Below are 26,206 nucleotides of genomic sequence, written 5' to 3'. Positions count from 1 at the left end.
GAGGTGTAATCACCATCTCTGGATGACTCTCTTTCAATTGGTGGTGTTGGCAAAACAACCTTAGAAGAAACCGCTACACGACCAACCAAGAACAATTGCATCACCCACCCTGCTCTAGCCAAAACGAATCCTATTTCGTGTTACCTTCTCCATTACTATGTTCTCATACTTTCCTTTGTTAGAAATCCACAGACAACATTCTGGAACTTCCAAACCAGGGGCCTGGAAAAATAACAAGAATCGGTGTCATGGTGGTGCTACGAGACGGCAATTTATCGTATAGAAGAATAGATCCACGGGCCTAAGTCTTTATAGGAAATATGTGCCCTTTGCTTGGGTCTGAAAGTGCAAGACTAGCTGGACCTGGACAGACTAATCGCTAAAAGCTCGCCCAAAGTGCCAACTACAACATTCAGTAAGAAATAGCCATTAACTTCAAATTCTATTCCCTTTGAGCTTACACGTTCGAGTACTACCCAAATTTGGCAAGAAAGGGGACAAAATATGAAATATGCTCAAATGTTCATGTAAGATTTCCACCTAGCCATTCCAGGGACATTTTCGTAACTTCACAACTTTGGGGAATAAAATATAATAAGATTAGGGATGGGTTGCAACATTTTCTATAGTGATTTACACACGTTTTAAGTTATAGCTGCAACTGCGGCAAGAACGGACGAAGGCCACGTAAAGAAATGAAAAAAAAAAGAGGAACGAAGGTACACAGAAATCACTATGATATATATATGAACAGATGTATACAATCATTTGATGGAGAGCTTGACCGGTTTTTTCCAAGGATTAAACATTGGAACTGTCTGTCGTGATTTGCCAGTAGAATGCTGGTATGTCTGAACTGATCAAGAGCATGCTAAAGTTCCCCCAGGTTTTGAATCAATAGAAAGAAGAGGAAAGGATCCTAAAGAACCCATCCGGATTATCAGCGTCGACCTGAAAATTAACGGACGAAAACGAGCAACGCTGCATATTTAGCAAATACTGTACATATGGTATCCCATTCATGCAAGTTACAGACAAACTGCATCAAACAATTTCATATTTTAAGCAGCATCTTATACATTCTAGACTGCATTAACAAAACAACACCAAAGAATAACTTGTGAATAACCATATGACAAGCACAACTTCCCCAAAACTACTAATTCCCATGTCCAAAATGACGACAAGCTGTTCCTATGATACTCAGAAGCATTGCAGAAAGGAAAGTGTCACTACTGAACAACAATGACAGCACTTTTGCACAAAATTTTAAATCCTAAATCCGCTAACCCATACAAACACCTGCGCTACTAAACCCAAATAACCATCGAAAAGAAATACGTTACTTATGACTCCCATGCTCGTTAAGCTTGCCCAGGTGTCCAGGACCCAATACTCATGTATGCATAACACTGCTAAACTTGAAAATTAGATCGGTGCTATATAAAGAAACAAAAAGTAACAACCAAACATGAAAAAACTTATGACAGTTAATCCATAAATGAAAGATTCAGAGCCAAAACTACAAATTAATCCAGTCAAGCATGTCTCGCAGTTTGAAGTACCTATGCGACATCTTTGGAGAATCCTTTTTGAACTAGAGCGTCCACAACATCGCTCTTTGAGGAAACCTGCCTTTAAGAAAAATTGGTAGCATCTCTCTTGGATCCTGATATTTTGCAGTATGCAAGGATTCCCCCTTGACATTCTGAATACAACCTTTGAAGCTTCAGATTGCATATCCACTTTCAACAGCATACCATCCAATGAAAAATGCATTACAATACTCATCATACTTGTCACATTGCATTTTTGCACATAGTGTTTATGGAGAAGTTGCGAGAAATATCAAAATCACTCCCATTAAAATAGTTCAATAACCACCAAACGGCAGAACGGCTTATCATTCCTGCTGAATCATGAATGACAGAATCCCCATTTTTGCTCTCAGATTTTTCCAAAAAATAAGCCAAGCTTTCAAATAGAATTGGGCCATTAGATACATGATCCCATTTAGCCATAACAGCAGAAGCAAAATCCTGAAAAACACTGTTAATGGTATTGGAGTTTCCATACAGGAAGAATAGTTGCCCACAAAATGACCAGGACGACAAGGTTGTTGACACTTTTTCGAGATTTCAAATTTCCTACCTGACAAAAACCCGTCGAGCTTGTTGCAATATAGGAGACAGTGCATCACAAGAGGTCAAGACATCAAGTGAACAAATCACTCCTCTTTTAACAAGTACACTAAAAGAAGTTGACACACCTTTAACCAAGATATCGTAATGTTCCACATCATAGTTCTCCATAAGAAGGAAAAGAAATTCAAGAAGAGTGTGAGTTATATCAATGTATCTGGGTATAGAATATACCATTAATAGCATTGCGGGTTCAATATCCATAATATTGTCTACTCTTTCCTCAAAAAAGAGCCAATCATAAAGTAGAGCCAATTTCACATTTGCTTCAACATAATTCTTCGTGCAAGATTTCAACAGCCAACCTATAACAGCCCATCTTGGAACGACATCTGACTGAATGACTTTGTTGGTCGGGTGGTAGGCACAACATATAAATCGAACAATGTCAATTATGAGAGTCTCCCTGTTTGGTTCCCATAGAAACTTCTTGGCAAACCATGCCTGGTGACGCTTCTGGTTTCCCAACTTCACATGAGTGAGTAAAAATCGCAATTGGGACTCCATTTCTGGAGTAATCCGAAGTAACATATACTCACTTGGAGTCCTTGTGTTATAGAGCTGTGGAATACCATAAAATCCCCGAGCCTTAAACTCACCCTGGTTCAATACCAAATCCTTCCATATTGCTCTAAACTTTGGTAAATGAACCAAATCTTGTAAAAGTCGAACAAGATCCCTGCCAACCTTCAAACACAAAGGAAACTGCTCCTTTAAAACTTTAATACAAAAATCAATTTCCAATTGCTTTAATGCCTCTAATTGTGGATTACTGACAAATCTAGAGTGATCAGCTAAAAGCCGAAGATACGTATACAACCCACTAGTCAAAATCATCGGATCAACTTGTAACAAATAATCCCATTTCGACATAAAGATGGTTGCCATCTCAAAACACAGCCACAGATTTCCATCACTAAAATCCCCTCCAAGAATTTGCCTCAACAAACAAACCAACAAACCTTCAACGCCTACTGCTAGAACATTGATCAACTCCTTAGTAACCCAAATCAATCGAGACTTCACTGGTTCAAGAAGTTTGACATACAATTCATTCACGAACTCGACCAGCAAACTAACAAAGCAGCAATACCCATCAGTGACAATAGCATGCAAGTGCTTAATATGTGCCTTTCCAACATGGGTTTCGCATAAAACACCATAAAGGATGGCTTTGTTGAGAAGCAAGTATTCTTGTGGATTTGGAATTGTTAATGCAAAAGGGGGCCTCAGTTTTGGCTCAACAAGTTCAAAGGCTTGCCTGAGAGAGAGCTCTGTCGGGTTTTTGGCTTCGTGGGAAGAGATTTGAATTAGTTTCATATTGCATAAGTTGTAGTAGAATACAGTTGAGAGAATCAGTCAGATGGTACTGAAATTGAACTTAGCAAATCATATTCCAGAGATCCAAATCTTTTGGGTTTTCGAAGAAACAGTTTCATCATCAGTAACTCACTCTAGGGTTTCGAAATCGAAAAAACCCTAAATTTCGTTCTGAAACCCTTAGAGACCCAATTAAATTGAACTTTGAAATTCCAGAAATTACTAACCTTTCGTTGCTTCGGCACCAAGAAATTCGATGACGATGAAGAGTTTGAAGAATATAAAATTAAAAATAGCTTTAACTTTGATGGGAATTGCTAAAAAGGAGATGGTCTGACTGATGGTGAGGTAGGAATCAGAGCTTTCCGCCGTTGAATTACATCCGACGGCTGCCACCGCATCTTGGAGACTCGCGTGCCACGGCTTTGCCCGGGAAAACACGTTGATTTGTAGCTTCCTTTCCTCGAAAAGGGGTTTCGTTTAGTACAGACAGTATTTTAAATATCGGTATCTCTAGAAATATCAATATGTAAATTTATGAAAATAATAATGGGTGTATCAATATCGATATCGGTTTTCTTGATGTAAATGATAGAAATTTGCTCTAAAACGTGGAAATTTAAAATGAAATTTTAGGAAATATCAAGCATTGATTTAGATGAAATGTAAGTTTCTTTTATATGTAAATGATATGTTAGAAATATCGAAGAAAATTGTCGATTTTAGCTGAAATTTAAACTTCACTCCCACTTTCCTCATCTTTCTCTAATTTTTTCAATAATATCATGAAAATATCAACCGTATCGAAAAAATTTCAAACAGTGAGTATAAATGGATAGAGATTACTAATGGGATTATGGTAAGCGTAGCCTTTTAGAGTTATGTACACGATATAAGTAAGGGTCTATGTTCGTCCTGAGTGCGTAACTTACACATAATACTTCTTCGGTATTATTACGTAATTAGAAGAACCAATCAAAGAACTTTTACTAGCACCCGTGGAGAGATTCAATGACAAAGAGATGTCTCTAAAACTTGACAATCCAGGTTAGTGCTCTAGCGTGTTTTACTGATATGAAAACCTTTGATTAACATTTATGTTAACGAGTTCTCGACATTGATTGATAATGGTAAAACTCTTGCTTTGGCTGGCCATCCCTCTTGTTGTACACCCTTCACTAACAAACCATACCAATTTGAATTTTGTATTTGATTGAAATTCAAAACACACGACGTGAAAGTTCAAATTTGTTTGCTATATACTTGTACATCTAACCAATCCAAAGAACCTCCAGTTTTCAGTTTGGTCACAATTCTAAACAAGTTTATATTTATAGCCCCAAATACGCGAACAAGTAAGGCCATCTCCAACCGAAGGGTCCAGACAGCCAGAGGGTCGAAAAACGCCCGAAAACCGTCTCCAACCGAGGGATAGGCCAGAGGGCTTGTGGGCCCCACGGAATCTGAAAGGGCCAACCTGCTGGCCTAATCCAACCACCCAGCCAGCCTCGGGTTGAGCCATAAATTTGAGCATTTCTATCGGATATAATTGACAGCAATATAATATATTCATGTCGGTTATATCCGACAGGAATGCTAGGTCAAAAATTTAAATACAACGGCTAACCAATGTCAGCTAGTCGTTATTTTTTTATTTTTTATTTTTTTACAATTTTTTTCCCTATAACTTCTATTTTTTTTCTATAACTTCCTATAACTTCTATTTTACAAAATTTGTTTCATATTTTTTTTTCCTATAACTTCTATTTTACAAAATTTGTTTCATATTTATTTTTAAATTCTTTTTTTTGTCCTATAACTTCCTAAGCCATTATACAACATTAAATTAAATTAAGTAACATGAAACAACATTAAATAACATTAATCAAGTTGTAGTTTTTAAATTTAATTTGTAGTTTTTAAATTTGAGTTGGAGTTTTTAATCATAAGTTGTGGTTTTTTAAATTTAAGTTGTTGTAGTTTTTAAACTTAAATAATAAATTATGTTTGGTCCTATGGCCCTTTATTGGAGACGGTTTTTTGTAATAGGGCTAAAACGAGCCCTATGGTCCTTTGGCCCTTGGTTGGAGATGAAGGGAAATATGACCATATACTGTTCATTAAAATATTAATATGTTGGAGGGCCAAAGGGTTAAAACGAGCTCCCTGGCCAGCCTTCGATTGGAGATAGCCTAACGTAGGCGTCGTAAAGAAATGTAAAGAACTAAGAACGATGATATAGAAAACTTACTGATACAAAAAAAAGATGTATACAATTGTCTAATGAAGAAATTGACTAGTTCTTTCAATGGAAAAAATAATGGTACCGTCGGGTAATTTGTCAGTAGAATGCTGATATGTCTGAACTGAACTGATCATGAGCACGCTAAAGCTCACCCAGGTTTTGACTCAATAGAAAGAAGAGGAAAGGATCCTAAAGAGCCCATCCGGATTATCTGCGTGGACCTGAAAGTAAAGACGAAAATGAACAGTGTTACATATTTAGCAAATATGGTGAAATTGATAATATCCCATTCATGCTAGTGCAAAAACAAATTGACCAAACAATTTCATATTTTAAGCAGCAACTTATACATCCTACACCGCATTAACGGTAAGAAATAATCATTTGTGCATAATCATATGACAACAACTGCCATACACAACTTCCCAAAGACTACTGATTCCCTTGTCCAAGCATGACTAGAAGACTTGAATATTGACCTAACCTGAAAGGTTTAGAAAATTAGGAATCACCTGGATCATGTAAAGGTCCAAATGCAATACAATTCCGAACCTGAGCACTCTTAAAAATAATGATTATTTAACTAAAATCATTCGTGCAGTCTCTCAATTATTTAGTTAAAGTGAAAATTTTTGAATTTAACATGATTAAGAGACTGACTATTTTGATTTACGTTTTGCATAAAAATGTTTTTTTTTTTTTTGTTTTTTGTTGAGGCGTTTAGTTATAATAGCTCCCTTGCGCATGTTTTCCTTTCGATGAGCATTCAGCAATGGACTTTGTAATTACAGATCCCTGCCAAGTGTATGTTGTAGCTTAGTAGGCGTTATACCGATGTAAGCTGCTTCTATGTGACTCAGTAGCACTACAGCAAAGGAAGGATTACTAGTGAATAACAATGACACCAATGTAGCACTAAATCCTAAAACACCTACGGCAATAAGCCACCCCCCCCCCCCTCTCCCTCCCTCTCTCTCCCCCACAAATAAAGAAAAATACAGATATATATTAAAAACTAACTAAGATGCAGTAAAACTGACAAGGACCCAATACTAAAGTATCATGTCAATGATTTTTTTATATATGTGTGCACTGTGTACAAACACAAGTGTTCCATATTGTGTGATTAACTCCAAACTGTAAAGCAACATACCCAGTGGCCTGCATCCTCGAGGACATGCATTTCCACTCCACCTGCCTCCTCCACAGCAAGCTCCTCAGCCGCATGAATTCTCTGGAGATCTCCTAGAGCCCATCTGTGCAAGCTCCTTTCTGCTTTCAAAAAGTTCACATGGACACCTCGAGGCACATCTTCAACAATTTTCCTACAATGATCCAATTTAATAAGAGCCAGTTGCAAATTTGACATTTGAGATATTGGGAGAAAGTTTAAGCACGCACAACTTCAGATGACAATGTCCTTTTCGTTTCAATATGTGAAGAGATTTAACTTTTTATACACACATATAGTATGATTGAAAGGTATTTAGTTTGATGTACATCCAGAATGAAAAAGTGAACACTCCAAAAGAAAACACAATTCATTAAAGAATACCACCAGCTCAGACAAGTGGGTCGTATTTCTTTTTTTTAAAGGATATTTAACCGCTAGAGCCTAGGTATTGACTCTTGTGCCATGTACGACAATAATCCAACACAATAAGGATACGAATAATTACCATAAATTTGTTTCTTCATAAGATTTATACATTTCAGCAATTCCCTTTAGATCGAACACCCATGACAAGGTTGATGGCGATGAACCAGGAGACTTGGTTGGTCGAAGATTAGTAACCACCCACTGCACATGTAACAGCATATAATAACATAAAATAACATCCTGAAGGCATGAATGAATAACATAACAATGCTGACTTGAAAATTAGATTGGTTCCATAAATAAAGAACCAAAAAGTAGCGACCAAACATGCAAAAACTTATGACAGTTATTCACTGAGGATAAAATAGCTAATTAGGCTAAGTATTAATGTCGGCAAGACAAATAAAAATAAATCCAAACTGATCCATAAACAAAGGTTTCAGAGCCCAAACTACACATTAATCCATTCAAGCATGTCTCACAGTTTGAAGTACCTGTGCAACATCTTTGGAGAATCCTTTTTGAAGTAGAGCATCCACAACATCCCGCTTTGAGGAAACCTGCCTTTACGAAAAATTGGTAGAATGACAATCTTACACAGAAACGAATGAAATGAAGACAAAACATTTTTCCGTATACAAAGTTTCACCTAATACACATTAACAATATTCTTTATGACAAAACAATGAGAGGTGCGCACATATCTCTGCTCAGTAGGACCCAAAACGCAAGCAATAAACTGATTTACAATGATCTGATATCAAGTTGTATTATATGAATATAACTTGTAAAGAGAGAGAGAGAGAGAGAGAGAGAGAGAGAGAGAGAGAGAGAGAGAGGAGATAAGTAAAAGGGGCGAGAAAATCAAATAATAAAAGGACTAAAATACTTAAAGGCGCCCAGCTTCCTTAAAAAGAACAGGAAACAACTATTGAACATGTATTCACCTCTTTGGGCAATGTACTTAGGACGGATATTAATTCTTCTGGATGGTCCTCCCCATCCCCACCAGGACGAACTATTCCAGGCGTAGCATCTAGAACCCAAACCTATACAAACAACTAGTAAGACAAAAAGAAAGATAATGCCCAAGAGACACCCAAACTTTCTAGGATATATATATTCAAAATATTCCAATTACTTACTCTGACTGGTCGTGCAAAAGGCTTTGCAGCTTGATCCACCATGCTCAAGGCAACTACATGAAAAATCAGAAACATAGTAAGCATCAATCCATTTTAAGAAGGTGCAGATTTACTGTGTATTAGCACTCTCCAATAAAGGTATGCAACATGCCAAATAAACCTAAGATACCTTTCCCTCCAAAACTGTGGCCAACTATAACCCGAGGTGTTAATCTAAGCTGTTGAACCTATACAGGAAAAGAAATAACATTATATTAGACGTAATTGTATCTGAAGCATGGGAAGGTACCAGACAAAGATATACAAATATATGGGGGTGTTCAAATGCTGTGCATACAACACCGTTCATGCAAACAGTGATGAAGTTCAGAACAATAACTGAAACTTTTCTTGAAAAATAAGTTAATAACATATAACAATTGGACATACTTGTTCTTCAAAAAAGTTACAGTAAGTACTCAAGAAACATGTACCAGTTTTAGGACATCAAGAGCCGTGGAAGAAACACTATGGGGTCCCCTTTTCTTAATTGACGCTGAATCACCATGACACCGCAAGTCCACTAAAAGAAACTTTGCCAACAAACAAAAAAATAACATAAGGTTGTCACCACGACCATATACAAAAATTCCTTGTGCAATCTATCCAAAAAGTAAACACACACACACACGCGCACACACAAAAACAAACATAGAAAAACATACTTTACAAGCATAAGTAGTGAACATGACAACAGGAGAAGAAGTACAAATTCTTAATTAGATCAGTCACAAAACTATAGAAAAATATTAAAAGACCCTCAAGTGAGAGCTCAATTCCTAAATACCACCCAAATTTTTCACCCCCCCCCCCCCTCCCCCCCAATTTTTCTTCTATCCCCTTGAGACAATTAAAGTATTGTTTTTTAAAACACTTGCAAATTATCTACGGTTACAAGGGGTTACTAGGAGTAACAGACCCTTTAAGGGAAGGGATTCCCCTTTTTTTTTAAATGGGGATTAGTTGTGGGGCCCACTCCACATTGTTGAAACCGTCTGTAAGTCTTGATTCGTAGGTCATCCTTGCAAAAATTCAATTCAGTTTGAAACCATTTGCCTATTTAATTGTCACGATAAAATTTCAAAGTTTCTTAGACTATAGTGTTCAACAATTTCTTTGAACTCAATTAGATGCCTCAAATATTCCCGATTTGATTAATATTTTGCAAGGATGATCTATAAGGTGCAACTTGAAAAATTGAAGGTTCGGATGGTTAAAGTTCGATGTGGTGTGGGCCCCACAACTAATCCCCATTTTTTGACAACAAAAAAAAATGGGGATCCCTTCCCTTAAAGGCTCCGTTGGGAGTTATAAGTGTAGGGTTTAGTATGGTCTAGGACTAATTGATTGAAGGGGTAGAATCACCATTATAGAGCTTAGGATTTTGGGTTGGCTCTCAGGTTTTGGGTGGACTATTGCCCACCCAGGGCTGAGAAGCTTGTTACAAGGAGAAATGCTAGCAACCTTCTCACTTTCCTTCATGCCACATGCACTCCACCAGCACTCAAAACTAAAACTTTAATTATATCAAAATCCCACTATTCCTTTGTTAGTGTAATTAAAATTTTAGTTTGTCAACCAAAAAGTAATAAAAAATTTAGTTTTGCGTGCTAGTGGAATACACATAGCATTTGTAGAGGTGAGAAAATTGAAATGAGAAGGTACGTGGGAAGGTTGTGTGTGCCTCGCTATAGGTTTATTTGTGTGGTTTTGTGTCAGATCTGTACTGATAGTGCTTGTATTTGTGGTAATTAGGATCACTCAGATAAATCAATTTGTCACACTACTGCAGACAAATAAGCCTAGATGATAGAAAATTAAATGTTATGAGCTTTACCACATGAATACATGAACCATTCATGATAAGTGAAAGTACAAAAGCAGAGGTTGCTACCTGCCATGTCGGAAATTCTTGTGCCAATCTCCTGGTGAAGGTTCCTGCAAGATCAGACATTATGAATTAACCCACCGACTATTTATGTGCAACAAACACATAAAAAATCCCACTATTATCACTTCATTGTAATGATACAAAGATATGGAATTCAAAAGATATACACAAAGAAAATAATATCTGGGAAGGCAACAATAGCACAAATATGAGTGGCATACTTTCCTCATATATGACACAACTCGTATATTAAAAAAGAATACTAAAACACCCACATTTGGAATGCACTGAACACCTAATCAGTGACCAATAAAATAGCTACACAAAGACTCAAGTAACTTCTACCGGATTTTTCCCCCCCCAAAAGAAAAAAAAAAAAAAAAAAAAAAAAAAGATCTGAGGAAAATAATTATATGTAAACTAGAAGAGATAAATGACGGTTCATTTTATCAAGATTTGTAACATGATTACCACAATCAACAGGAAGTAAAAACAGAAGACAGTACCCTTTAGTCCAAAAAACCCTGTCAAATTAGATTTCCAGTCAGTAAGACAGTGCAGTTGAACTTGAATGAACACAAAATCTCGCAAACAGATAAAGACTCGGACAAAATGAGTGGAACGAAACTCAGCATTCTACTCACTTAAAATCTCTCATTTAAATGATTTGTTAAAAGAAGGCAGAGGAACTCAGGAAAGCAGCTCAACGTTGTTAAAACTCTCACCCTCGTAACCAGAAGAGGAATTGTGGAGACTTTTCTCAATAGTCCTAGTTGAAAACGAATTTTCTTTTCTTAGTATAACTTGGTGCATATAACCATAAAATGTAATGAGTTCAAGCTAATCTTGAATTGAACACTTGGATTTACTGGCCAAAATGGTAGATATGCCTTTGTACAGTGGGACTGACAGTATAGTCATACACTACACTTGTGTCCTTCACTCTTTAGTTTTCATGTGGATCTTACTCTTTAGACTGGAATCCAATGAGGCTTTCATTCTGAAAATTCCAATAATATAACATCATTTAACACCAAAACTACTGAAAGAATTCAACCCGTATTGAAAGTATTTTAGAACAGTTCAGTCAAGCTAATAAAACCAAGACAACCACTAAATAAGTGTTCTCAACTTTAGCTTATAGTTTGTTTGTACAAATTTACAAAAGAAGACCCGCATTTAGTTTGAAACTTGGTCTTCTTCAAACAATAAGAAACAGAAGATCTGACTAAGAGGGTTCATTTCAAAATCTCATTTGAGTACTTTCAATATTGATATATTTTCCATATTCTTCTATTACAAGGAAAGAAAATAAAATTCACTGTATGCACAACACAAAAGCATCCTATAATATAGTAGTTTCTTAAATTTGTAACTGTAACTAAAGGAATAGAGAATGCACGAATCACTATTTCAACGCATTGACCAGTAGTCAAGATGAAGTGAAATGACATTAGAAAGAGACAAGAACAAACGTACCCCAGTTCTTCCTGCTACCTAGAATTCCATGCAGAAAAACAGCTGTTGGAGGCTTAGGTAACGACCTGTCCACAACCACAGCCGGACTCCATTTTACCTGCACACTGTAACTATTCAGATATGTGATTATGCAAACTCAAACAATACTAAGAAAAATGAACTATGTGGCAACTCATCATGATTTCTCATCTTCACTGACTAGCCCTAGTGCATTTGAGATAGCTTCTCAATTTAATTGTTTGTTAAATTTCAATATAGGTAGTGGGTTGCTATATTTATTGGGTAGCAGCTCTTATTGATTGCTGTGTATGTTTAAATAATTAGAAACTTATGGAAACAGAGGGGAATGCATCAGTGGCAGCGGGAGAATTACGAGGATCGGAAGAAAAAAAGACGGTAAGAAAGAGACTCTGTTATACCATAAAAGATATGGCACAGCAGTAAAGACTAAAGAGAATACAGAAGGTATGTGGATGAAGTCCTCGATAGTATATAGGATTACAAAGCCTTGATTTACACGTATACTTTCTATACAAGCAATACTGTAAAAGGTATGCTAATCTAAGGGATTTGATTTATACAGGAATCAATCAGGAATCACAAATCAGCAATCATAATTACCGTCTATCCAGAATAGATTATTATGATGTTTGATTCAAAATTCTAAATGGCAGAGGGGCAGAAAAAGAGTATGCAATTTTTATACGAGCAAGAAGCGTTAGAATCTGAAACAAAAATTGCAACAAGTTCTCAATCATAAACTCACTACATATCACCTTATCAGGAGATTAAAGAATACAAAGACTTACAAGTGCTCCCTGAACAAGATCAAACGCCTGTCGAATAAATAAAAAGAACTGTTATTTACATCAAAGTAACCTAACACTATGAGTAATCATCTGCATTCCAAAGAAGACCAATATTTACAATTGCTTTAAGTCACTATGGAAATAGTAGTTTTAGATACCAGGATGTCAGAAGGCTTGGAAAAATCTCCACTCCGTGCAATCTTCGCATCAACTAATGCCATACGAACACCGGAATTCATATCTGACTTGCCCAAGTGACCAACTGCTAATTGATTCTATATCAACAAAAGGGAAAATGATGAAGGTAAACAAAAAGGTGATCATCAAACCGAATTTTGGTCTCAGAAACAGGAAAGTATTAAACTACTACAAGTTAGAAACCTAAACCACAGAAAGCTCACATCAGAATTAGAAAAAAAAACAAATTATAATTATAGTTTTCTTGAATGTAATCCAAATTTCGTGATTAAACCCATATACAATATAAGAAACTTGAACAAATAAATCTTAAAAAAAAAAAGTGCAACACTTCGAAATTCACAAGCAACCATCCATCCAATCATTGTTCAAATTGATGGTCTGAAAAGTATCATTGTTCAAATGGGTACTCTAACAACCACATTTATCTGCATTTATTTACATAATTCAGATGAAATGAACAATTGTAAAAAGCAATTGAAGTAGAATTTGACTGGTATGAACGGGGAAAGTACCTTAGAGGCCCAAGAGATCCGAGTTTTCAATCCAGAAGTTGATGGGAACTGTAACCTCGTCTCTCCGAAAATGCCTAAGTTCCCGCCGTGACTGCAACCCGCAAGATTTGAAATCGCCGCCATTGTTGCCACGACGGCGTCTCGCAATGAGAGATTCAGGAATTTCGCGGAGAGGGAGAGAGAGAGGGAGCGATAAAGTCAGAGAGAGAAGAAAGCGGAAGTGGAGGTGGAGGCGGAGACACCGAGGGAAACAGTCGGTGTTCGCGCGTACCCTGCTTTTTTTTTTCTTTTTCTTTTTTTTTTTTTTTTTTTTTTTTTTTGACGATTTATATGACAAGTGGAGACATCGGCGTTTGGTGCCTCCTTGAAATTTTGGAAGTTTGCAATTGCCTGTAGGAAAATGCAATGTTATGATTCATTGGGAATTTTGAATAATACTTGGCTACTTAAAAATAAATAGGAATTTCTATTTAAAAATTTTCAAGATTGTTCGTTGTTGATTTATAGAATTTTATGTTTATAATCAGAACCGTTTATAGTATAAATCATCCTAAGGTTGTTTAGTCTAGGGGTGGACACAGGCCGGGCCAGACCTAAATTTGGAGGGACCGGACCGGACCCGCTTCAAACGGAAACGGGCAGGGCCGGGCTGAATATTACAAATCTAATCACTGGAACAGAACCTAACCCGGACCTCTATTTTTTTTTTACTTTTTTTTTTTTCTGGTTTGGATCGCCCTCCCAGACTCGCCCTATCGCTCATCCTCCAGATCTTTGACATCGCCAGAGCTTACCGGATTCTGCAGAGATCAAGAAATTGTCCAGGGTTAGAATAAGCTTTATTCCTTCACCAAATTAAATCAAAACCCTCCAGAAATTATGGAAACAAGAAGATTTGGGTTGAAATTGGCTTCGAACTTGGCGAAACTCAATCGGAGTCCGTGACCGGTTTCTGGAAAAATGCTCGTAGGCATTCAGAGGTTAAGAATCCCGATTCCTACTTAAATAAGGGTTAAAAGCCTTAAATTTCATCCCAAATCCCAACATACATCACTACATAACTCAACCATATACAAATTGGTACGGATTTGGACGAATGACTCACCAAAATTCGATGAGTTGGCCTAGGGTTCTCATTACTACTGTCGCAGCTTTGGATCTTCCATGCAAGCACACAACATGATCTTCAAGCCACCCAAAAACTGATTTTGGTGGTTTCGATTTGAATCTGGCCAGGAAAATGATGGTTGTGGGTGATGTTTCTCGGTGGAAATAAGAGAGTTTTGCAAAGGTTGAGAGAGAAGGAAATTCAGAAAATGAGGAAGAGAAATCAGGCCGAGAGGTTGATGATGGTGGCGGACGGAGGAGAGATCGACGTTTGATGATGATGGTGGCGAACGAAGGAGAGATGATGTTTGGGTTGAAGTTGGCTTGGGTGAGATGATGTTTGGCGAACGAAGTAGAGATGATGTTCACAACCGGTTTCTGGAACCTCCCAAACCCGATGAGATTTTGGATTGATGTTAGCCTAGGGTTCTCGAACATGCTAGAAACGGGCCGGGCCGGGGGCCCGTCCACTCCTATTTTAAGAACCGCCCCGTCTCGTTAAATTCGTATACCCGCCCCGTTTTGCATTCTGAAATTTTGGACCCGCCTCTTACCCGCCCCGACCCGCGGGTCCTGGACCCGTTTGCCTACCCCTAGTTTAGTCATTAAATTGTTTAAAAAAATAAAAGGTATTGGTAAAAACATTACGAACCGTCTATGCATTTGTTACAATAGATTGACTAAACGACCTTAGTTTTAATTTATTTTTTACAGAGATGATCTTTACAGTGTGATTCATAATATGAATGCTTTTGATTATATGCATAGAGCTCTAACACTAAGAGTTTTAAGTAGGAGTTCCTGCTCATCTTTAGGTAGCCCAATACTGTTCTTCTGGAAGACATGGAAGTCTTAAGTGCTCTTGAAATGGAGAAAATCTTGTCTTCCACCGCATGGCCATGTCATCCGTACGTCCACTTAAGCAATTAAAATGAATTTCTATAATGGAGTTGCACTGCATGGCCATGTCATCCGTACATCCACTCAAGTAATTAAAATGAATTTCTATAACGAAGTTTAAGTCGAGCCACATTTTCACAAATAAACGTGCATATAACTTGATTCTCTGAATAGACGCACAAAAAAAAAAAAAAAATTGTCTTAAAACAGAGTTCTGCTTAGGTTTAAGCTCTTCACCAAGTGTTTAATTATGTCATGGTGGATGAACGTTTGTTGTTACTCCCAAATGAGATGTGTTTGGTAGTTAGCTTACATGTATGAGTAGGGAATTCAATTCATGCTACGTCTTTGCAGTGAAAATGTTTACTCTCATCCAACGACTGTGGTTGCTTTTTGGCGCTGTCTTTTGTAAATAGGATTGATAGTCTTGCCTTGTTTTTTGCTCGTTTTACTAGAATGTAGACTTTTAAGTTAAACATCAACAAAAGCACAAGATATGTAGTTCAATTAATTAAGAGCATTCATATTTTGTATTCAATGCCATAGTTTGATACTCCATTCAGTTCACATTGGCTATATACGTATGTGTGCCTATACATCACATTCTTGCTCCTACAAGTAACAAGTTCAAAGAAAATAAGTGTATATATATATCCTCCCCTTGAGGTAAAAGATGAGAGTAGAGCAAGCAACATTAAATCTGGTGAGGGAACTATCGTAGGGACCTGGCTTCTCTGTCCTCCCACTTCCCATACACTCTCATCCCCTCCTATTTTGTACGGTCACAGTTAAGCCATGTTAATAATTTATATTGATTTTTTTTATAAAGATAATAAAACAAAAAACAATAGTAATATAAAATATTGACGTGATTTAATCGTGACTGCACAAATAGGAGAGGATGGGAGTGTATGGGAAGTGGAAGGGCTGAGAAGCCAGGTCCCTATCGTAGAAGCCATGACACACCTCTGATGGCAATCTGTAAAACATGTAGGAATTAAGTGAAAATTGAACTAGTTTTCATATCCGTTAGGTAGAAAAGGAGATAAAACAGACAGAAATTTGAGAAATCGGACAACTTTGAACTTATATATATATTCTAGACGTTCACTCTATGCCTCCGTGATTCCATCCTACGCATTGATGAACTTAGATTACTAGAAGGTGGTTTTAGAGGCCACTTGGTACTACGATCTAGTGGTATTCCTCTTCACATGTAAGGGAGAGGTCTTAGATTCGATTCTCACCAAAGGCGAATTTAAACCACATTATTGCTAATTGTCAGCCCATTGTGAGGTTTAGCTCACTCTCCACTTTTTTAGTATAAATAATATCGTTTGTTTTAAAAAAAATGAAAATAAATAAATGTTGGTTTTGGGGAGATCAAATAGAGAGTTTAGGATGAGATTACATGTAGAGGATCAGCAACACTGGGGGTTAGGGTTTGTGGGTCAATTTAGTTTGGGTGGTGCTATCCACACACACATTTGTACTTCTCACTCACATATCTCAATTTTTGGTCGTTCGATCGAGAGAATCGAAGATCATTGGCCAAAAATTTATAAGGGTGTAGGATGTGAAAGAAGGTGTGTGAATAGCACTATCCTTTAGTTTTTGATTTTTTCGATTGAGTACTCCATCTCTGATTGACCACTTACCATTTATCTTTCCGCTCTCAACCTTGCGTTCTCAAGTAGCCAAGTTTTAATCTTTTTCGCTTCCAATTTAATGCTTTTTCAATTAATATTCCGTGCTGAAGTTTGGTTGAATTTTGTTTGGGCGTTTGGTCTCAGGATTTCTAGAGTAACATCTTTGACATAGAACATATAGTCACGTGTTTTAACTTTTCATACAACACATTTTTTTTGAAACATTACTACTTTAGCATTCTCCAACTCATAGCATATAAGTTATATAAGTGAAATCACACCTCCTATGAATTGCGATAACTTTTGAAATTATAGAGTAATATTATATTTACTATACCACATTTGTATCACTTTTCTAATAAAAGTAGGACCAATCAACATATGTAGATCTTATCTCAATTAGAGAATTGGTATAAATGTGGTATGAAAAATCTGATAAGAATACCATTTTTAATAACATATTATAATAGGAAAAAACTTACTCTAACAAAAAAAAAGTAAGAAATTTTTTTACATATGAGAATGCACTTGAATCGACACCACACAATGATGAATCTATTTCATGTAAATTCTTATCCAAATCATGACCCATCCCAAAATCAAATTTTTGACTTTAATAAATAAGCAATAAAATTTTTTAAATATAAATAAAAGAGATGTGAATAAAAAGGTAGTGCTAAAAAATTATGATTAAATTATATTCTATAAACGTTATGACGTGGTTGCTTATAAACCTTAGGTGTTGAATAACTTGTTTACTTTATATGGATAGCACATTACGTGATTTACAAATTTAATCCACTTAACGTTACTTTGAATAAATAGTTGAGTACGGTCCGACATTGATTGATCATTCATCGCACTGCAAATTTAATTTGATGCAAGAGCCTAGGGGCACTACCATATGACTTAGGGGTGGGCACAATTCAGTTCGGTGTGGTTTTGAGTGAAACCAAAACCAAAATCAAAACTTTTTTGCGGTTCGGTTCAGTGCATTTTTGAAGCCAAAATCGAAATGAAACCAAACTCTTTGGTTTGGTTTGGTTTGGTTTCATATGGTTTGGTTTAAGAAAAAATATACAATTTAAAATACGAAACACTCGTTATCTCAAGCTTTACATGTATGCAATCAACTAAGAACTTTTTGAAAGAAAAAAACTTATCTAGAAGAAAAGTAGTTTCTAGTAAAATCATAAATCAGAACTTGAAATGAAAGACATCATACATTAGAACATATTATTAAGCATTTCCCAATATAGACATCTGAGAGAGTGCTCCTAAAGGGTACAAATTAAACTTAAGTAGTAGCTAATCGAACCGCTACAAAATGTCGTAATCCGTATGTAAAATTAAACTAATCCCTCATTAAAAACCAATAAAAAGTCCTCATAGAGCAACCTTATTAGCCAGCTAGGTACCAATTGCCATGCAAAAATTTAAGTCTTGGGAAGAAGAAATGAATGAATGGTTTGCAACTTTACATGCATACTTTGTGCGGTAAATAACATGTATCAATGATCCAATGTCATGGACTTATGGCAAATATATATTATGATTGCCCAGCAAACAGACTTGCATGGTTGCAACCTAAAATCTATGAGGAAGATATGCATTATTTCCCCTGCAATTTCGATTTCTCAACGTCTTTGTGTGGAACATTTACCCATTGATCACATATCCAATGTAGGACAACGCATTCAAGTGCCCACCCTTACTGATAAGTGACGATATTATGTCGAAGAGAAAGAAAGTGATGAATGATGATATTCTAGTATGGTTGAGTTCATACTAAATGTATGGACTCTAACAAACAACCAATTAAAACATGACCTCTAATATGGACATTTAATTAAATGCTTATTAATATTTACGGTGCGGTTCGGTTTCGGTGTGGTTTTCAAAAGCTAAAACCGAAACCAAACCGTTTCCTATTTTGCGGTTCGATTCCAAAACCAAAACCATTTCAAAACGACAAAACGAAATCGTTCGATGCTGTATGATTTGGTTCATGTTTCGGTTTTAAGTGTCCACCCCTAACGTGACTGATGAGAAATGGAAGAATGGGTTGGGCCTTTGGACTGGAACTTGTTAATTAGCCCTACATCGGTGGTTAAGTACATGAAAGAAGGGTTTATAAGGGAATGCCCAACAGCAAAGCATGTCATCATTGGGCAAGGGGAGAGGACACAGACACTAAAGACCCAAAGGAATCAATTTGAACTAATGTGTTGAACCCACTGTGAAAGAACAAAGAGAAGGACCCTATACCATCCAATTCTTTCCTTTTTGCTAATCTTTATGATATCCAAAGTTGGCATTGAGGGTAGTCGGAGTAGGCGCCCATATAGGCTCCCACTTTGGAAGAGCGCCCAATTTTTAGGCGAAGCTAGACAGGTCTAGACGGAGATACGCCGGAACTATGCAGGCTTATATGCAAACACCAGAATCTGGAGACAACCTTATTCCCAACATCATTTTAATTGCACGATTTTAATTAAGATGGTCCCACCATCTTATTTTATAATTGCACATCTTCTCCCTTTTAAATAGTCCCCACCATCTTATTTTTACTTTTTTGCTTCTCTCTTAAATATCACCTTTATGTTTATTTTATGGGGTTTTATTACCTTATTTTAAGATCACACCACATATATCTTTATTATGTACCTAAAAGGTTAAGACTCTCACCTTTTTGAAAAACGACATTATTTAATGTTCAAATTAATTAGTTTATATAATATATAATAAATTATTCAAATCCGCCTCGTCCGCCTAAGTGCGTATACCAAAATTACTATCCTCTTCACTCTAGTATTTTTCCTAGCTGTAAGATGTTGTCTCTGTAATCTAATCATTCATTCATTTATTGAATGTAATAAGTAACATAGTAACAATAGAAAAATGATTGGAATTTGGCGTATTGGGTAGGGACTTCTCTTTCGATTTGAATTGGTTGAAAAAATTAGATTATGTAAACTTAAAAAGTGCATTTGCATCTAAAAATGCGAGACAGGTAATATTTGAGTAATGTTTGTATATCTTTCTATTTATATATATATATATATATATTAATTTTTAATGATATTTGATGTAGAAATAGACTTTTCATGTATTTAGTGAATTTTTTTTTACACATGTCAATGTACAAAAGGTCGAAAGTCTGATAACTCTAGGGCCCCACTTTAAAGGCTCACCTAAGGCCCCCAAATTCTCAGGGTTGGCCTGAAGATATCCATTATGTGTTGTTTCGATCTATTGTTAGATTTTTTCAATAGTTTTGTGTTGCACATTAATAGTCGCTTTTTAAAAGTTAGCTTTATATTTGAATTTTTGAAAACCTTTTTTGGGCAAACAGGTTTTGGATTGGTTTTGCTATTCGGAGGTTCGAATCCTTTTGTTCCAGTACTTTGTAAGTAAATACCTGTGTAGAATGTGGTGTTCGAAACTTTTGTATACAACAATCTACCTAACGTTTTTAATGTAAATTGTATTAATCTTTCACAATACAATCATTTATGTCTTTGAAATATAATCTTCCACATTCTACACAGGTATTTTATGTGGCTTTGGATCAATATTAATACATACAAAATATTATGAAACATATGCTATTTACATGCAAGTGAGATTAGATCGACACATTCTGCATTCAACATCCAAAAATATCTCAATCTTTGATAATGAAATTCGTCGAGATGACCAAAAAGAGAACTAGAAACTAATAAGACATGAATAAACATGAAACTTGAAAACCATTCTGTAATTCTAACTCGTAGACGCCGAGCACACAACATATTTGAAATATCCATCACCAATGTGAATGAAAATAACGATATTGTAACTGATTATATAATAAACTGAAGGAAGAAGGAAGCGAAAGAGATAACTATTGATAATCTCCAAATTAAGTAGATTTGTTGAATTTTTGGGATACTGTTTTTAAATGCCCGACTTAAATCTCACTGAGAAACAATTGCACCTGAAAATACTCACTTTACATGTACAATTACACTCAACTTAGCCAGTAATTTTAGCACTCTTGCTAACTTTTACGATGCTATTTTATTGTTATCACATACCATTTGTATAATACTTGTATGTTTTGTCTGCAGAAAATTTGAGAGAGTTGTGCACAGGTAATTACTGTAATATTTTATCACTTACAAAAGTGGCGAAGCCACGTGAGGGCGAGGAGTGACGGCCGCCACTCCCCTCGCCGCAAAACACAGCCCCAGTGCAGGTTCAGCACCTCCCTTCCCGGAAAAGCCAGCCCCTCTGCTCCCTGTCTGTTCTACGGTGAACTGGTCTGCTGCACAGCAGAAGGTTGGGTGGAGGGAACGAGGGTGGATTCAACGGAGGAGAGAGGTTGGAGGAGAAGGCTGCAATGGGGAAGATAATGAATACTGTGATTATGAAGCTTGGATTTTGATGATTTCAAAAATTGATCTCTGGCTATTTTGATTAATAATCTTTACAGTTAATGATTTTGAAAAAATAAATGGGGAAGAGAACGACTTGAAGCGGGTCTCCGCTCCGGAGAAGAGAGGGATTCAGGGTGAGGTCGCCCGGAGAAGAGAGGGACTGGTGGTGGGTCTCCGGAGAAGAGCGGAGTGCATTTGGTCACATGATTAAAAGAAGACTCGCGTGTTTGGTTACAAGAATAGCAGCGTGTTTGGAGAAACTTTAAAGGACAGGTGTTGTAAAATGGTTCCTCCAGATAAGAAGTCAGTGAAATTGGGTACTCTTGTCGAGTACCCAAGCATTATCCTTGGGAAAATATAAAAATAGACATGTGTTATAATGTTATTAGACCACCTGTTATGTTGTCCTTTTTTTTTTATCTTCTAACCCCACCTTTTTTTTTGCGTTTTGTTAACCTATTTCTCTCTTTTTTATTATTATTACATTATTTATAAATATTGTATTAATATTTTAAAAATAATTTAAATATTGTTTAATGCTTATTTTACGATAAAAGAAATTTATTTAAATCCATCTAGACTTTTATCTAAATCTTGCCTAGACGCCTAGCTGCTAGGTTCCAGTCCGCTGCCTGACTAGCGCCTAACGTTTTTTAGAATCTAATCTTAACCAATTTAAGCTTCTTATATGGCTTTGATATTACCACTTACAACTGTTTTGGTGAAGAGATTGTTTTCTGTTATAAATATTGACTAAAAACTTTGCACTATCCAATGTGAAAGCAATCGCTTCGATTGAACCTTAGGCCATCTCTAATCGAGGGCTGGCCAGAGGGCTTATTTTAGCCCTCTGGCCCTCCAAGATTCTCCAAGATATTAATATTTTAATGAACAATACAGGGCCATATTTGCCTCCGTCTCCAACCGAGGGCCAGAGGGCTCGTTTTAGCCCTGCCACAAAAAATCGTCTCCAACCAAGGGCCAAAAGGCCAAACATAATTTATTATTTAAATTTAAAAACTGCAACAACTTAAATTTAAAAACAACAACTTAAATTTAAAAACTACAACTTATATTTAAAAATTACAAATAAAATTTAAAAACAACAAATTAAATTTAAAAACTACAAATTAAATTCGAAAACAAGGCCCAAAAAACCCTAAAAAAAAAAAATTTTGAATCCAACGGTAACTGGCGCCAGCTAGCCATTGGATTCAAAATTCTTTTTAAAAATTCATGTCGGTTATAACCGACAGGAAGACTGAATTTTCTGGCCAGCCCTCTAGCCCTCTCCGATTCCGTGGGGCCCTCTCAGATTCCACAACCTTCTGGCCTAGCCTTTGGTTAGAGACGGTTTTCGGGCTATTTTCGGCCCTCTGGCCCTTTGGACCCTTCACTTGAAGATGGCCTTACGCTCTTTTGAATTTTGCCCATTCCCTTGGTAAATCTTGGCTTTGCCACTGCTTACAAATGTGTAGAAATTTAATGGAAATGGAGTTTATTGTTGTAGTGTGAGTGATTAGATCCCATCTTAAGCCGTGACTATATAACCATTTTATCTATCTTGGGTTTGTTGGTTTTTAGATTTATTATCAAGCCATTTGCTTATGTCTAGGGTATGTAGTTTCGGTCTTTTTAATTTTTCGATCACGCACGATGTGCAAGGGTATTTTTTTCGCCAATTTCAAGCTCGGGTGTGACAGTTCTTTTTACATGCAGAATTTTTTTTTTTTTTTTATTTAAAAAAGAGACAACTGGTGGAAGTCACGATTATCCACTTCTTCCGAAGGTCGGAAAAACTCACAGAGACATTTCAGATTCCCTCTAGCCATACGTCTGACTTCCATACCATCAATGAGTTATTGCATGCAGAGACTCCACATGTGTATGTTCAATAGGCCCACGTGTCACTGTGATGTCTTTATTTTTGTGTTGGTGGGCTCTACAATATATTGAACTTTGCCAGGTACAAGTCCAGCTCCTTTCAAGTTCAAGCCACGGGGTGCATGCATGACGAGCACTCAGGGCAATGGATACAACTTATATTGACGGGTTAATAGTTCTCGTGAAAGGTGGGTTTCAATCTAATAATATAGAGTAATAATTGAATTTTACGGCTTAATTTTGATTGTATTGCATAGAGGAAAAATATATACAAGATACAATTCTTATTCTATAAGGAAACAATAAAGGACACACATATCCTTCCTAATATTTACAATATATATACATGCCCTTTTGTAAATATCACTCACGGCAACACTCCCCCTCAAGTTAGAGAATAGATATCACACATGCCCAACTTGACAAGTGAGTCACCAAAAACTCTACTACACACGGCATGAGTGAGAATATCTGCAAGTTGCTCTTCCGAGTTTACAAACAGTATTGACACTATTTTCTTCTCAAGCTTTTCCTTAATAAAATGACGGTCAACCTCCACATGCTTCGTTCTGTCATGTTGTACCAGGTTCTCTACAATTTCCCGTGCAGATTTATTATCACAATACAAGCTTATTGCCTCATTTGCTTTGAAACCTAGACCGCCAAGTAATTTATGTAACCAAAGAACTTCACATATTCCATGCGCCATACCTCTGAATTCGGCCTCAGCTAAAGACCTTGACACCACATTTTGCTTCTTGCTCCTCCAAGTAACTAGATTTCCACCAACGAACGTAAAGTATCCAGAAGTAAAGCAGCTATCAATCACATCACTTGCCCAATCAGCATCAGTAAATCCCTTCATCCTCAAATGACTGGAATTTTTATACAAAATTCCTTTTCCTGGAGCTGACTTCAAATAAGCTAAAATCCGCATAACAGCTGGCATATGATCCACACTTGGCGAGTGCATAAATTGACTCACCACACTTACTGCATAGGCTATATCTGGATGGGTATGAGCTAAATAAACTAGTCTTCTTACTAGTTTCTGATATCTACCTTTATCCACTGGTTCTTGATCTGGGTAAACCCCCAGGTAATGTTTCTCCATAATGGGAGTATCCACGGGTTTACCAAGCATACATGTTTCCTTCAATAAATCCAAAACATTTTTTCATTAAGACAAGAAAATACCTTTGGACGAACGAGCGACTTCAACACCAAGAAAATACTTTAAGTCACCTAAACCCTTCATCTCAAACTCGGCAGAAAGGTTCTTCTCTAGTTTGATAATTTCATCTAAATCATCACCTGTTATTATCATATCATCTACATAAATAATCAAGGTTGTTACTTACCGTTTCTCCGCTTCACAGAGAAAGTATGATCAGAATGACTCTGATAATACCCATTCTTTCTCATGGCCTGAGTGAACCTCCCAAACCATGCTCGTGGTGACTGCTTAAGCCCATAAAGGGACTTCCGCAATCGGCACACTCCCATTTTTCCTCCATTGCCATACCCTGGAAGGAAATCCATATACACTTCTTCCTCTAGATGTACATGAAGAAACGCATTTTTTACATCAAATTGTTTCAGTGGCCAATTCAAATTTGCAGCTAGTGAGATAAGGACTCGTACCGTATTCATCTTAGCCACGAGAGAGAAAGTTTCTTGGTAATTAACTCCATATGTTTGAGCGTACCCTTTCGCCACCAACCTTGCTTTATACCTATCAAGTGATCTATCAGCCTTGTATTTAACTGTAAACACTCATCGACACCTAACTGGTTTTTATCCTTTCGGCAGCTCAACCACTTCCCATGCATTATCCTTTTGCAATGCCCTCCTCTTCATCCATTACTTCAGTCCATTCTTCAACTCTTCAAAGCGTTTTCTACCGGAATTGGTACCGGAATGGAATCCACATTATGTACCCACACTTGACGTTCAGATGAAAGGTTTTGACAAGATACATAATTGGCTATAGAATACTTCACTTTTCTTTCTAAAGAGAACCTGTCAGTAGGTACACCACGATTTTGCCTTGGTGTCAATTTATATGTACTTGTAATATCATTAGTTACATGAGTATCACTAGTGCTTACCTCAGGGATATCCAAAGATGATGCATTGGACAACGACACTGTTGAACTAAAGAGGGGGGAAGCTTCGGCCATAGTGGGCTGATCATCAGTGCACTCCCTTTCAGTAGCACCAACACACGGATTGGCAGTCTCTTCCTTAGCAATAAGCTGCGGAATATTTGGAGCAGGTTCGGTGAGAACCTGCTGTCTACTCGCAACAGGCTCAGCATAAGGAGACCGAGTATCATAACCTGCATCACTCGGCACACCATGCACTCCCCTTGAAGACCTTGCCTCTTGTACATCCAACCATTCGAAAACACCATCAAGATCACAACTAGAACTCACCCCCTTGTGATCGTAGGGTGGTGATATGGGAGTATAAAAATATTCAGACTCAGAAAAGGTCACATCCATGGTGATATACATGTGATGAGTGGCAGAGTGGTAACACTTGTAACCTTTCTGGTGGGAAGCAAAACCCACAAAGACACACCGAAGAGCACAATGATCCAATTTACTACGATGAATCTTGTGAATATGAACATAAGCCACACATCCAAATACTCAAGGAGTGAGAGTATTGGTGGAAACAACCAGAACATGTTCTGTCAAAACTTGGAGTGGAGTACGAAATTCTAAAACCCGAGATGGCATGCGATTGATAACATACACGGCATAGGTGATGGCGTCGGGCCAAAAACTCTGGGGCA

General features: G+C 36.9%; 2 protein-coding genes across 3 annotated transcripts; both read right to left on the bottom strand.

The window, feature by feature from the left end:
* Positions 1-2,014: 2,014 nt before the first annotated feature.
* On the bottom strand, positions 2,015-3,660 carry LOC137745688 (uncharacterized). Its single transcript, XM_068485691.1, has one exon. The coding sequence runs from the start codon at positions 3,519-3,521 to the stop codon at positions 2,148-2,150; it is 1,374 nt and encodes a 457-aa protein (XP_068341792.1). The 5' UTR covers positions 3,522-3,660; the 3' UTR covers positions 2,015-2,147.
* A 1,758-nt stretch (positions 3,661-5,418) lies between these two features.
* LOC137742791 (uncharacterized) lies at positions 5,419-14,958 on the bottom strand. Of its 2 annotated transcripts, none has more exons than XM_068482753.1 (14): positions 14,548-14,958; positions 13,443-14,242; positions 12,888-13,004; positions 12,730-12,756; positions 11,921-12,024; positions 10,445-10,488; positions 8,985-9,083; positions 8,681-8,738; positions 8,512-8,564; positions 8,314-8,415; positions 7,861-7,926; positions 7,446-7,567; positions 6,920-7,091; positions 5,419-5,987 (listed from the first exon to the last, which is right to left on the bottom strand). In XM_068482753.1, exons 3-14 carry the CDS (start codon positions 12,935-12,937, stop codon positions 5,931-5,933), a joined length of 954 nt encoding a protein of 317 aa, XP_068338854.1. In that variant the 5' UTR covers positions 12,938-13,004; positions 13,443-14,242; positions 14,548-14,958; the 3' UTR covers positions 5,419-5,930. The 2 variants fall into 2 exon arrangements, with proteins under 2 accessions (XP_068338854.1, XP_068338848.1); XM_068482747.1 differs by having other exon boundaries at positions 5,621-5,987; positions 11,921-12,017; positions 14,548-14,954.
* Between the last annotated feature and the right edge of the window lie 11,248 nt (positions 14,959-26,206).

The sequence above is a fragment of the Pyrus communis genome, chromosome 1 (genome assembly GCF_963583255.1).
Source record: "Pyrus communis chromosome 1, drPyrComm1.1, whole genome shotgun sequence".
Taxonomy (NCBI): Eukaryota; Viridiplantae; Streptophyta; class Magnoliopsida; order Rosales; family Rosaceae; genus Pyrus; species Pyrus communis.
Note: the sequence above shows the minus strand (reverse complement) of the source record. Positions and strands in the feature narration are given on the sequence as shown.

Excerpts from the sequence above, each read along its gene's own strand:
- LOC137745688 (XM_068485691.1), bottom strand. The coding sequence starts at position 3,521 with ATGAAACTAATTCAAATCTCTTCCCACGAAGCCAAAAACCCGACAGAG.
- LOC137742791 (XM_068482747.1), bottom strand. The coding sequence starts at position 13,565 with ATGGCGGCGATTTCAAATCTTGCGGGTTGCAGTCACGGCGGGAACTTA. Across the intron at positions 12,018-12,729 it reads ATCTTGTTCAGGGAGCACTT|GTAAAATGGAGTCCGGCTGT; the intron begins GTAAGTCTTTGT and ends TACAGTGTGCAG. Across the intron at positions 5,988-6,919 it reads TCGAGGATGCAGGCCACTGG|GTCCACGCAGATAATCCGGA; the intron begins GTATGTTGCTTT and ends CTTTACTTTCAG.